The following is a 13655-nucleotide window of genomic DNA, read 5'->3' as shown; positions in this document are numbered from 1 at the left end:
CGTTAATGTTCATAGAAGGGGACTGTCAAATGTTTGTAAAATGCGACTGTTCCATGTTCGTAAAACACAACTATCAAATGTTTGTGAAATGCAACTGTTAATTGTTCCCATTCAATATAAAAAAAGCATATCGATTAAAATCCTCGCTTGTTGGCGATTTTAGTAGACCTTACAAGGTGCACGCAAATATTTTTTGGTAAATAAAACTTGTAACGATCTCTAAGAACCGTTCAATTTGATCATCAGATATTTACTTTAGGTTCATATATATTTTCATTAAGCTCAAATACTTTATTGGAAGTTTTGGTGTGAAGAATCGCTGAATATATACAAAGAATATAAATATTGATGGATATACAGCATTAACTTCGTATTTTCCAACCACTGGCGATAACCTCACAGTCAGTAACGGAGGGATTGGTTGAAAGAGCGTGCTCTATCAGAGTTTGAAACATAAAGCCGAGCTAAAGCTGTCACGTCGTCTGCGAAAGTGTTCTATGTTGGACCTCTTGCTTTTTTTCCTAGGAGAAATTTCGGAACAACTCAGTCGGAAAGTAACCACAGAAGAACCAAATGAAGGTTTATAAATATGGTAAGCGTCGTAATTTACATTACTATACCCTGAGCAGAGACAAAAATCCCCATTTGTGCTGTAGCCGCTTCCTTGGTGCGTTGCAACAGAACAGAGCCTAGTAAAGGCTTCTCTGTTTGTTAAATAGATACCGAGCCAGACGCTGTTTTGATCACATGAATATGTACTATGCTTGTTGGCCTCTTGCAATAATTTGCTTTGCATTGATCGTCAGGCAAACTTTTTACAATTAAAAAGACCTACAAGCATTTTATTATAAGAGAGTAATTATAAAGTCTTCTTTTTTATGAACTCTATTAACAATTTCTTCAACCTGCGTAGACTTACAGGATGCATCCAATGTTTCTTTCTTACTTCATTCATTTTATAATCTTTTAAACGTTACATTAATAAAAAGAAAATTAATGCAAGCCAAAATGCAGCATTTTTGTTTTCAATTAATGGCGAGAACCTGACTCTTAAACTCCAAATAATTTAAAAAAAAACTTTTATGTCGAAGATAATTAGCATGACGCCTCTAGTCACGAGTTTCGGAGCAAATACGAAACTTTCGCGCATTTTCAATGTTTGCGAACTCTGTGAAATATCCAGCACTGAAAGATTAGACTTCTAGGCCATCGACCGAATGTTTTCACCGTTTTATTTAACCAGGGAATGATAATGTTAATTCCTAGATTGCGACAGAGCCGTAAAGACGATCAGCGGGGCTAAGCTTCGGATGAAAAACTGCCAACTGGAGTATGATGCGTGTCATACATTCAGGCACCCACTTATTGTTTATTTTACCTAATTAATTTATTACTTCGACCAATAACAAAACGTCTCCTAATAAATTGCCATTACCACGCGAAATTTTAAGTTAGAGTTTTTGATACAGACTATAGTTTTGAGTAATTACTGATACACCTGAATGATGCAGAGCTGCATTAAAATCTTACATTTTTGATTAAATGGTGGTCCCTGTCTAACAAAAACAAAGCAATCCGATCAGCTTGATGAATATCAACAAGTGCAAATGGTCAAGATGGCCAAATTTATAAAAACTTGGAAGGAAAAACTGAAGCTCATTAAGTTACAAAGCTTTATTTCCAGTCTTTGATAGGATCATGTATTCTTATTTTGCAGTTAACTTCTTGGAAAGTACACAAGGTTTTAAAACACATACATCGTTCGTAATGCTCTTTCCATTAAATATTTTATTTCCATGACGATTGTGTTTCTCAAGTCCCCACTATTTAATGAAACAATAATCAGTTCAATCTTTTTTTCACACTCGTTTAATTAACTTTCTCATGGTGTTAACTAATTGCGCGCAGATTCTTTCAATTTCATCATTCCTTAAGTATCCCTTTAAAAGAGCCACAGGTAGACGATATGCATACGATAGTTTTTAACCAATGTAAGCCTTTCAGGGAGAAATCTCAAAAAACATTTGGTGTTTTTCCATGATATCTGTTTCAGGTGTCCCGCGGCTTCGGCACCAAACGTTAGAAGCTCGTGATCACATTCATTATGTAATTAGCCACGCAGTCTAAATTAGGCCAAATTCGTTTAAATTTGTTTAAAATCGTGTGGTGTTCATTAATTGGGTTAAATTATCTATGGATCGAATTCCTTCAGGCCTAATCTATAGCTCTGTGGGATTCCTTAAAACACCTACTTCACGGGAACACAGATATTCCGTTCACTAGTATACCTGAAGAACTGCAAGGTGTCATAGGCAGTCATCTTGGAAAAGGTTGCATACTTCTGAATGCTCAGTTGGTTTTTTTTTTTTTTAATTTTTTTTCTAATGGTTGGAAAAGACTATTCGTCTGTGCTTGTTTCGATCCTTTAAAAAATCAATTAAAAATGACGAGAAGCTGAGAACCCAGTCAAAAACTTAAAAAAAACAAGCGGACAAACAAATCGGTCCTTGTATCTGTACAGTTGTTTACTTGCTTAAAGTTTAGAATTTGAAATTTGAAGTAAATTTCTCAGAGATACGTACATGATAAGTTAGTCGCGTTTGAATAGTTGTACGTACATCATAACTATCCTATAAGTACAATTTACATGATAACCAGCTCCCATCTTGGTTGAGGACTTTACTGCTTTTAGTACTTCAATGAAACCATGTGGTGATTGTTTGAAATTAGGTTAAGCCTGATTTTCCTAGTCTAGCATTTAAGCAACCATTTTGTGAATGAAGCGTTATAGCGGAGCCCGATATTAAAAAAAAACATTTTAAAGCAGAGAAAGTTTCTTAAAGGCGGCATCCTATATGTATGACTGAAGTTCATCATTCCATCCCTTTTAACTTGAATGCAATAGTGTTCTTGGTCCCTGTTCACTCCATACTTTTTTGTTAAGTACAACTCATATTAAAAGTTTCTAGAACTACGAATACGTTTTAAAAATTGTCTTCGTGTAGAACATCGCCTCGACAGCTAAAGGACTGGCAGATCACTCCATTAACTTCATTAATCTCTGCCACCAGTCTCTTCCACCTATGATTATTGATGCCGTATATAGATGAGATATGGTGCGATGCTGGCATTCCTTTGGTTCTTCACTTTTATAAACTTGAGATTGCTCAATTTGAAGCTGGGAATATAGCGTTAAACTTTCTATTCAAACGCTCTTTAATCTGCAAAAAGGAAAAGATATCATGAAGTTTTAGTCTCAGCCTGGAAACAGATGTCTGAAAATTACTCGTTATGATATTCCAAAGAGTAGCCTAAGGGTCACACTTCAACAGGGCTCTCAAGTGATAGAAAAAGCGAAAAGGACCTACGTTATGACTTCTTTAAACGGCCAGGCTGCTTATCAAGATTGAAAATTTCGGGGTCAGCGGGTGACTTGCGCATTTGAAGGCAATTCTAAGAATGCTAATATGGTCTCTGACAGTGTAAAATGCGATCATTACCATAATTTTACGTCTAATCTTTAGCCGCAATAACGACCACGGTAAGATTTTTCCATCATGCATTACCTTCAGGCGGTAACTGTGTTAAGATAATGAGTCTTTTTATGGCTTGGAGTTTGAATAAAATCATCGACAATAATTGCAATCAAAATCAAGCTCAAAGATTAATTTAAACAATGAATAAAACTACTTGTACTTACCTGACTGTTTCGCACACAATGCAATAGAAAAATGAGAAATCGCTGTAAAAAGAATAAGATGCACCTCTAAATGATACGAGTACCTAAAATATGACGAGGCTGTTAATTTTGAGGTTTGCTTATTTAATGAGCTCACTAATTGTGACTAGTAAATCATAATAATGGCTTACCTGAGTTGAGTTGAAGATGGTAAAGATGTAGGCAAAAGCTTTGTGAAACGTCGAAAAGATACCAAATAACCACGTGACACCCAGTAAGGGAATCATTACTACACATGTCTTGATGCAAAGTCTGTAAAATAAAAGAAAGAACAGTAAAACAAACAGTAACAAAAAAAAGAAATAACAAAAAAGGAACAAAAAAAAAAACAATAAAAAAGCGATGCAAAACAAAATGAGAGGAATTAACGAACAAGCCGTTTTTTGTTGTTGTCTTTATTGTTGTTAATGTTAGTGTTATCATTTTCCAGTCCCTGACGTTTATGTTTACTCTTACCGTATCTGATGATTTTCTGGAGCTGACTGTCTTCCGGACATTTCTTTTACAACTCTGGCCATAATTAGCAAGTTAAGCTACAAAGTAGTAATATTTAAAATACCCTAAACATGGATATGACTGAGATGGTAGAAAGCCAACGAGGCGCCTAGCCCTGAGTTGGCTATAACCTATTTCTTATCCAACGAGTGCTAATGCAATCATTGTTGTAATGCATTACCATATAAGGTGACTCGCAATATCAGCTAATAACTGGAGTTCATTGAACCCATCAGAACACCAGAGTGCAATATTCAAGTTGAAATTTTATTCAATATTAAGCAGATTGATATTTCAGTTTAGGAAAATTGTTTGGCAATTTGATTGGAAGTCGTCATCTGATTCGAGCTGAGTGTTGTCTACAAGTCAGTAGGCCCTTTTCCCGAAAGCCCTTGCAATCAACGGTCTTGGAGAGCTATTGTGTTCGTGTGCTTCTTTCCTAATTTATGATTGAGATATCAACGTTAGATTCAGACAAATAAAGAAAATGCATTTTTTTAGTTGAGACCGCACAGCAAACAGGCCTTTTTTAGACTATCATATAGAATAGCTTTGGCCCACTGGTATTGATTCAAGAGCCTCCTCCTAAGAATAATTGGATTGTGCAAATGTTAGGGAGACTATCAGTTATGATTAAAAACTGTGATCTACTTACAATTTCCACTGTCACAACAAAAACAGCAAATATCCAGATAGAATGGTTTGCGTTGGAGAGCCAGCAGCTTATTCACAACACAAATTACATAATTATATTAGTCTTGAAGTTGAATCAAGCCATCACACAAAGGTGTAAATGGCGAGTTGAAGTAGGAGAGAAGAGGGAGAGGAGAATGTGTCGCCTTTGCTATGACATCCGCGAATGGTTAGACATTCTATTGTTCTCGAATAAGGACGATAAACTGTAGGCCCCGTCTCCTGCATCTTCTCTGTGCTGGTTAGCAGGGCACGTTACAGAACCCACTCATTTCTTGCAGGGAGTAGAGAACGTGGCTCCTGGTGTTGTGGTGTGGTCGTGTTATCTTATAAATAGTTCCCAAATGAACCAGCTTTAAAGCTGAAGTGGGCTGAATTGTCTCCAAAAAAAAAAAATAATGCAACTTAAATAAATAGATAGGGATACTTACTATTCTTCGCTGACAAAACTACTGATTTCGTCCCTCGCTGAAGAAATTATCAGCGAAATACTGACCATAACAGCTGGAAAAGCTACAATCAACGAAAAGCAAAGTTTTAAAGACAGTGAAATCACCACGTATCAATATCATTTTGATAACGAAAACTTGATATTGCCTTTAGTAATTGTTGCAATAGTGAAAGAGCTTACCCCAAGAACAAGCATAGTACATGGCCATCTTCTCATTTATATTATAAACTTTGACGACAAATAGGTAAAGATAAATTCCTTCAACAAGCATCCAGCAAAAGGCTGACATGAGAAAGTACTGCATCAGGGCTGCCACTGCGACACAAACACCCTGCAAATCAAAAGTAGACTGAGCTTTTAAGAACAGTAACTGTTCTATTTCTATTTCTATTAGGATTCCTTTTAAAAATGTTTTTTAATAGCTTTCGATATTTTCTATCAAATGTAGCCTTTATTTTCCCCACTAGTTAAATTTTTATTTAGTAGGTCTTGATCATGCCAACATGAATCTGTTACTTCATAAATACCTGTTTCCTATGACAATTTCTCAACCCCCCTCCTCCCCCCTTTCTGTCGAGCTGTGATCAATACTAATCACAAGAAACATAAATCTGTTCAAATCCTCAAAAATGCGACTAGAGCTAAGACTCCTCCTATGAATTCACTGCCAGATAGTTAAAAAAGTTTTTACTGACTTTGTTTTAAGTTGTACTTTTTTAAAAACAAAAAAAAATCAATTATCAAAAACAATTAAAAAAACAATACAAAAAACAATACAAAAAACAATACAAAAATCAAAACAAAAACCAAAACCAAGCGTTTACTTTATCCTGTGTGGCATTTATCCCAGCAAGAAACATTATCTGGCCAAGTCCCAGTGAGGCAACGAGACTTAACCTCACTTGAGACAGCGGCTGATTCACATCGCTGGTGATAAAGAAAAGAAATACAGGTTGCATTGATAGACATAAAGAGGAAAGTGGATATATATTATTTATATTAAGTAAGAAACTATACAACAGTATCACAAACGAAAAGGAAATGAACTAAGATAAGAGAAATCAAGCTAAAACTAAACAGGTCATAGTTGGAGAATACCAAGTGTAGTAAAATAATTCCATAACAGAAAAAAAAAAAAACGTTTTACTTACGTGAGGAGAGCATAGGAAGCTAAAGTAAGAATTATTCCAATGAGCGACAAGATCAGTCCCACGTAGGTGAGAATCGTCAAGATCTTCTCATCTTTCTCTGTCGTCTATTTTGTCATCGTAACAACGGGCAAAAGAAAAGCAAAATGATAGTGATGACGAAATTGATATCATCCGAAAGAAATGTTTCAATTTTTTTTATTTGTTACTTATATTTCCATTTTAAAGTAGCATAACAGCCCCGTTCATAAAAATGACTTATCTTCCCGCCTTTAAGTAAATATGGCCACAGTGAAACATCATCACTCATGTTACCAGATGAACAGACAAACATCATTACCTCTGCTGAAGCGCTGCCAAAGACGAAAAGAACTGCAAAGTGAGTCAGATGGTTGCAGCTGCACTCTGTGTAGTCTGGTTTTCTTTTAGATACCTGACATCCCTCAACTGACCACCCGTCAATACTAAAAACAAGCGACATGTTAGCTTTATGCATGAAACGACGAATATGTGAGACATTTTCCCTTAACTATTTATTAAGAGTATGTTCTGCTGCCTGGAGTCATCTAAGTTAATCAGCCTGTCTTTTCAGTCGCCCATTTGCTGGTGTTTAAACAAGGAAGGAATCGTGTGGCGCATTTCGGTTCCTGCTACGACTCAGCCATTTGAAATCACTCATCTTTTGAAAGATAGCGTCCAATTCATTATACGAGATTAGGAAGATGAGCCAATGGAACGCAGGGGCAATGGATGAGAAGGTTAAGTACTTCGGCTTACTCAAAGCATAACATTATCTAACATGGCCACCAAGACATCCGTTATATCAAAGTCTTTCAGAATAATCCAAAAAGAGGGAAATTAAATGGGAAAACTAGGCAATAAAAATTAGACTAACAGTAAAAAATTCAAGAACAGCTAATCATTAAAAGTATAGTTTTCTCTCAATGTACCTTTTTTTCGTATTTTCATTCGTTGAAATATTTCATCATGTATTTCATATTATTTCAATTCTAAGTAGATTTTTTTACCTTTTGATTTCTAAACCTCATGACGACATTTCGTATCAAACGTCTTGGCTTCGGATCCATTGCGACTGCCATTACCAAGCTGTTAAGACGCCTGAATGTTAAAGAAATAAAACCATCGAGTAGGGTTCGCTTTAGGAAATAATCCAATAGGCCCAATATGATTATCTCTATTGAGCCAATAAAACAAAATATCAGGGTAGACGCTAGCCAGTGCAGAAGAAGGAATACTGCCTTTAACGGCTTTTTCGCTCCCGAGTGGTGTTATTGGTTTAGTACCAGTCTTCCTCAGGTGCAATTCATGGAAGGGCTAAAACTTATCATTTTGTTTATCTGACCACCACTATCATTGAAAAATAATTGTCAGTGGGTCTTTTTTCTTCCTTCTGCCATCGCCTCTTTCATCGTAGTTGTCATCTAGATGCTGTACCATGAATAAGAAAGGTGCGAGGCAGAATATAATTCCTAAACGCGAAACACTCTCATTCCTCTAATTCAACTGTATTTTATTCAATAATCAAGATGATATATTTAGCGTAAAATAACCGTAAAGAGTTATTTTACTTTTACTCACGAGAGTAGATTTACGGCATGATTGGAAATTCCTTACAGTAGTGACGCTATGTGACATTATGTAACGCATTACACTACACTACACCCAGGAAGTCACAGATTTTATGGACAGTTTCTGAATCAATAGTTTCTAATCGTAATGAACATAAACGTACAGAAAATATTACCTCCTTTTCTTCAAGTCAGCGTTATTTAATTCCCTCCTTCTTAACAGTTCATGTAGGTCTTTGTATATGATGACGACAATCACTGAACCTTTAAGCAAAAACATAGAAGCAGTTCAAAATGTATCCGTGAGCTGAATGGACTGCGAGTAAATCGTACTCCATGTGCAGGTAGAGGTGGCAATGAAAACAACTTAAAAGATACTCTTCTGTGAGAAAATTGATGACTTTTTCGAAAGTTTCAAAGCATTCTGCAGTACATGGCCCATTGTTATTTTCCTTGTATTTATCAGAAGAGTTTCTCTTTAGAAAATGTCACTTCCTACATTGGTGGGATAGAGTTTTATTTTCAGTGGGTGGTTGAACTTACTGCATATTTATATTCTGAGATGTTTTGCCTCCCTCCAGCTCCACTCACTGATAGAAAAAGCTATCGGAAGCTTCGTAGATCTAAATATAATATTCATGGAACCTGTTTGCCTGGAAACGCTACAACAACAAAAAAAAAACAAAAACAAAAAGAAAATCTCCTCGCTAAGCTCAAAATCAGAGTCAAGTTGCTTCTCGTCTCATCATGGTCAGTTACCTACCGTTTCTTTTAAAGTTTTCAGATGGGATGTTAACAGTTTCACTTGATGATTCACCGAGGTGAAAGTCGTCAAAATCTCGTCTTAGACGTTTCCGAATACGAACTGTTATAAAGGAGGAATGATGAGGTTTAAAAATAGATACTAACAGAAATATCATAAAATATCATGAGAATATTATTGAATAAATATTTGTAATATTCAATGCGCAATATAAGTACGATACAAGATCGAGTTCATCCCTGAACTTCCACATGCATCCCGCCTCTAGTGCTATGGGATTAGTTATGTATGCCTATGATGAGTCTGTAGTACTTACACCAGTAGATACTTAAAACAGATTGTGTTATGAATAAGTAACCAAAAATTTGAAAGAGGTATTAGTAGCTTAAACAAACAAAAAAAGGTTAGGCTTCACCTTGGTATGACTTCATTTTTGTATGTCATCCAAGATTTCCATCATACGCTATCAAGCCCATCCTTGAATCTCAACGTGTATTCCGCCTCTAGTGTTATAGGATCATTTTTTTAATATATCCTAGTTTGACTTTATTTTTGTTTGTCATTTAGGATGTTCAGTTTCTTCTCCTTTACAAAACATAACAAACAGACGAACAAACTTCAGCATACCACGGATTCTCTCATATTTCCTCCTTAACACTGGCGTTGATTCGTTGAGGTGGTACCAGCCATACTTCAGAGCAAAGGTTTGAAAGGCATCTGCCGTTGTGTATATCAACTCTATCCGTTTCCGCTCGGTTATAACATTATTTTGAACTTCTGTAAAGGATATATCTTTATACTTGGCCAGAGTATCTTGCAACAAATCGAGAACGTTCTGCAAAGGGATGGATTGAAATTCAATGAGCAAAGTGTTTTTTCGTTGTAATTACCACAAGATTAATGCTTATGATTACTTTTCTCTTATTACAATTTTTTTGGGCATATTCTGTCGCGTGACGCGTTTAGACCAATTCCGTGCGAGCAGGAATACCAGATAGATTATAACAGTAGGTACAGTGAACGATGATGATGGAGTAAAGTTGAAAATTAAAAATGTTTTTCTTAGAAATATAATAAATAGAATGTAAAACTTCAACATACCTGCAAAGAGCTATCTTGTTGAATATATGTTTTATTCAATGCCAGGGTAAAATTATTTGTCTGTAGCAAGATGACATATCAAATTAGTGCGAAAGAGTATGAAACAGATACCAAATGCTCGTTCATTAAAGTTATCTCGACACTTCTAACTCACTGTTTTAAAATTCTTGAAATAATATGCAAAAAAGCAAACAAAAATAACAAATGAAACAAAAAACAAAACAATAGACAAGAACCAAACAATCCAACGGAAAAAAAAACAGAAAGAAAACCAAATAATACAGAGCAAAATCATCTCTAAGCAATAATAATAGTGATAAAAATAAAATACTAGAAAACATAATTATAAAAAAGATAGCGATCATGACAATGATGTTGATGATCCTTATGATAAATTAAAGATGACATATTGTAAAATTATCATACTTGAAAATGAGCTGCATGTTACAGTAACTAGTGCGATATTGTCTATGCATGTCACTAGGGTATATGCATGTTTCAGCAATACCTACCAATTCTTCTGTTTTTGAAGTCTGTTTTGATTTTGTACGAAGTTGTGGTGAACTAGTTGCTCTTTGTACTTGAAATATAGCTGGAAAATAAGCTCAGCATAGAGTTGAATCATTTTTATATCTCCGTATCGTTATAAGGTCAAAACTTTGCTTTGAAGAAGTGATCAGCCGGTGTCTTCTCCTGAAAACCACATTACACTATTTGCTCTAAGAAGAGAGGACACCCGTCTTTGCATTATCTACTCACTTGATAAAACCAAACTGTCTTGCAGTACTCTCAACCAAAGCAGCAACTCAGTTTCTTTAGAAATCTACTCCCTTCATTCACTGTTCGATTATCCGGTATGTATCAGAGTTGCATGTTTGTGTGCAATCATTTCCATTGCATACCAGATTACATTTGTAGTAACCACAGTTACAAATCTACATTCACTGCGCTGCGTTATTACATGTGCAAATTACTTCACACAATCTTTAAGGTTTTCAAAGCAAAATGTTCATTAAGTAGTTTGCCTGACAGATGCAACCGTTTTGCGCGGAAGTTGTCTCGCGCAAATATATTTATGCCCTGACTCATTATATATTTTTGGGTAGAATTTTTCAGAATGTCTGAAATAAACAAATTGGTCTGCCAAAATTTACTCTAGAAACTCACATTTTTAAACCGATCAGAGCGCATTTAAAACGGTTTCGGTTTTTCTTAGGTCAGTGAGCAGATGGTTGAGAAAAAATTGAATAAATACGCGAGTAACTTGGGAGAAACATAGAAAGGAAACGCTGAAAAAAAAATAACTAATCGACTTTTAGCCAAACTTTTCCGGTAGTTTAAGGTACTAATTCTTATCCGCAATGTTTTGCTACGTCCAATTGACTGGGATATGTAGATACAAAGAATATGAAAGTAAAAAGAGTCCTTGACCCCTATTGCAAGATCAAATTCGCGAAAAGAAAGAGTAATAATCTTCACAACAGAATCCACACTCACCTAATGAAGAGACCAGCAATAGAGTTGCGGTAAATTTATGGAAATCACCCATTTGTTTTGAGGTTAATTTGTTGCCCCTTCGCCTTCAGTCAGACCAATTAACGTGTTGAGATCAGCGAGTTATCTAAAAGCAACCGAAATATTACTTCCGTGTTGTGCTTATATATTATAAATATCTTTGAGATCAGTGCAAGATTGCTGTTAGTTAATTCTGAAAAGAGCTCTCTCCTGTAAAAGAATGAATTTAGCTTGCCTTGTTGTTTTTACGTCTACAGTGAGGCTTTTATAGGGCTTTTATTATGTTTATGGCTTGAAGCGCAAAATTGACTGTCATGCAAATTAAAGATATCTGAACGTTTATGTTGCATTTTAACAGAAGCGTCCCTTCATCAAGGAAATTTGAATATTAAAATGGCAAAATAATTTAAGTGAATATTTAGGAACACTTTTCTAGAAGTCTTTAAACACCCATAAATTGAAATATTATCCTTTCAGCAACCAACTTTTCTTTCGTTCAAGCCGACTGCACTGAAACCTTACCAACGCATTCAAGGAATTCGTTCCATGATGTTTTGATATATTTGTTGTACGTGTTCATTAAGAAACGGAGTAGTTCTCAACTGTCTCACAATTACTCGCCCTCATCAAAATTCACGCAGTCCTGGCTTAAAATGTGCGCGTACCCGTTTTTAACCACCTGCTTTCTATTTTACTTGTAAGTTCCTTTCTATACTACAAATGCATAAATACTGAAGTCAGAATTAAGAAAACGGGAGCAAAAATACATATCTAGATGTAAGAAGAATAGAAATTGTCTTGCTTCAAAGGCACGACTTCTTCAACGTATGCAATATACACGCCTTTTTTTTCATTTACATCTCACAATTGAGAAGATAACACAGTCGTCTTGGTAACCAGATATGACAGCTACACTGGTCATCTTTTTCAAGAAACGTGACGAAGTTAAATTATTTCATACGGTGCAATCTTTTCGTTCAAAAAATCAGCAAAATAATTTGGGGAAACAATTATTAAATGGTTGATCATTTTGTCTCACGATTTAGAGTCGGTTTATCAGTTGCAGTTGGTCGCAAGATAAACGATTAAACCTTCATTTATCCATATAGCCAAGATGAACAACACCATCTGTATGAAATGAGAAAAGCTGAAATACCTCTGACTTTTAATTTGAAGATTTCGTCGTTCATCTTTTGGAGTAAAATTCAAACTGACTTACAAGAAAATATATTTCTCTGTACCTTGGATAATAAGTGTAGATCCCGACACAGAGCACTTCTCTGGAAATAGGAAAAAGCTGTTATTAAAAAAAAAAATGTCTAGTTCATAGTTATTGGTTGGATTGCTCTTAAAAGCAGGTGAAGCTTTCAGGACCTTAATTTATTCCTGAGAAAGGCAAATAACCTTTTTTCATAAAACAGTTGAACCATTTTAAATGTCAATCTGCTAAAAATACACTTGTGTAAACTATGATTACGGTCCACGTTCAGTCTCTAAGTGCCATCAAAAAAAGTAAAATAAAAAAAAGTAATAATAATTCATTTCCCAGCTATACGTGGGAGGAATGGAGGCTTCCTTCATTATAAAAAGCTCCATAGTAAGCAGAGTTTCTTTGCGGATGAAAAATGTCAAAAGGGGGTAAGTTTCTAAAGAAACTGTGATGCTGCGTCGGTAGAAGAGTATAACAGGGTAATTTAGTGTTATCAACGGTGTTGGATTCCAATCCCTCTGACGAAAGGGTTAACGCTCGACACGTCAGCCTTTTAAATCCTCACGGTGGTCAGTTGACGTCATCAACTCAGTTGATAACACTAAATTACCTTGAAAATGTCACATTGCTTGAGGCTAAGAAGAAGTTTAAAAATCGAGCTGCTTTGGATTTTTATATTGCCACGTGCGCAATACAAGAATTTTTTTCGCAAAATAATTCGAAACCAGAGGAAAGTCAAATATTTGAAGGCCTAAGTGTTCTTTTTAAGGTCCTGGAATGCACATCTGCAGTGATATTACCCTCATCTTACAAATGATTTTCTAGCGAACGGAATAGAATATTTAACATTCATAGTGATGCGCTGAATCTGATATACTGACTCAGCGACATTCATTCTGAAATATGATTCGAACCAGTTTTTATTATAAGTCTTCCTTATGCGTTTTCTCA

At 35.4% G+C, this 13655-nt stretch overlaps 1 protein-coding gene across 1 annotated transcript; it reads right to left on the bottom strand.

Moving 5' to 3' along the window:
• Positions 1 to 2603: 2603 nt before the first annotated feature.
• Positions 2604 to 13423, bottom strand: LOC149051992 (adhesion G protein-coupled receptor L2-like). Its single transcript, XM_089180053.1, has 16 exons — positions 12651 to 13423; positions 11477 to 11600; positions 10492 to 10571; positions 9980 to 10039; positions 9506 to 9713; positions 8879 to 8980; positions 8292 to 8379; positions 7555 to 7645; positions 6530 to 6633; positions 6203 to 6305; positions 5559 to 5709; positions 5359 to 5440; positions 4890 to 4956; positions 4196 to 4272; positions 3871 to 3991; positions 2604 to 3221 (listed from the first exon to the last, which is right to left on the bottom strand). The coding sequence occupies exons 2-16, from the start codon at positions 11526 to 11528 to the stop codon at positions 3168 to 3170; spliced, it is 1440 nt and encodes a 479-aa protein (XP_089036179.1). The 5' UTR covers positions 11529 to 11600; positions 12651 to 13423; the 3' UTR covers positions 2604 to 3167.
• Between the last annotated feature and the right edge of the window lie 232 nt (positions 13424 to 13655).

This window comes from Pocillopora damicornis, chromosome 1 (genome assembly GCF_964200805.1).
Source record: "Pocillopora damicornis chromosome 1, jaPocDami1.2, whole genome shotgun sequence".
NCBI classification, from domain to species: domain Eukaryota; kingdom Metazoa; phylum Cnidaria; class Anthozoa; order Scleractinia; family Pocilloporidae; genus Pocillopora; species Pocillopora damicornis.
The sequence above is the reverse complement of the archived record's forward strand: the minus strand, read 5'-3'. Positions and strand labels throughout refer to the sequence as shown.

Excerpts from the sequence above, each read along its gene's own strand:
- LOC149051992 (XM_089180053.1), bottom strand. The coding sequence starts at position 11,528 with ATGGGTGATTTCCATAAATTTACCGCAACTCTATTGCTGGTCTCTTCA. Across the intron at positions 7,646-8,291 it reads GCTGACTTGAAGAAAAGGAG|GCGTCTTAACAGCTTGGTAA; the intron begins GTAATATTTTCT and ends TTTAACATTCAG. Across the intron at positions 6,306-6,529 it reads GCTTCCTATGCTCTCCTCAC|CGATGTGAATCAGCCGCTGT; the intron begins GTAAGTAAAACG and ends CTTTATCACCAG.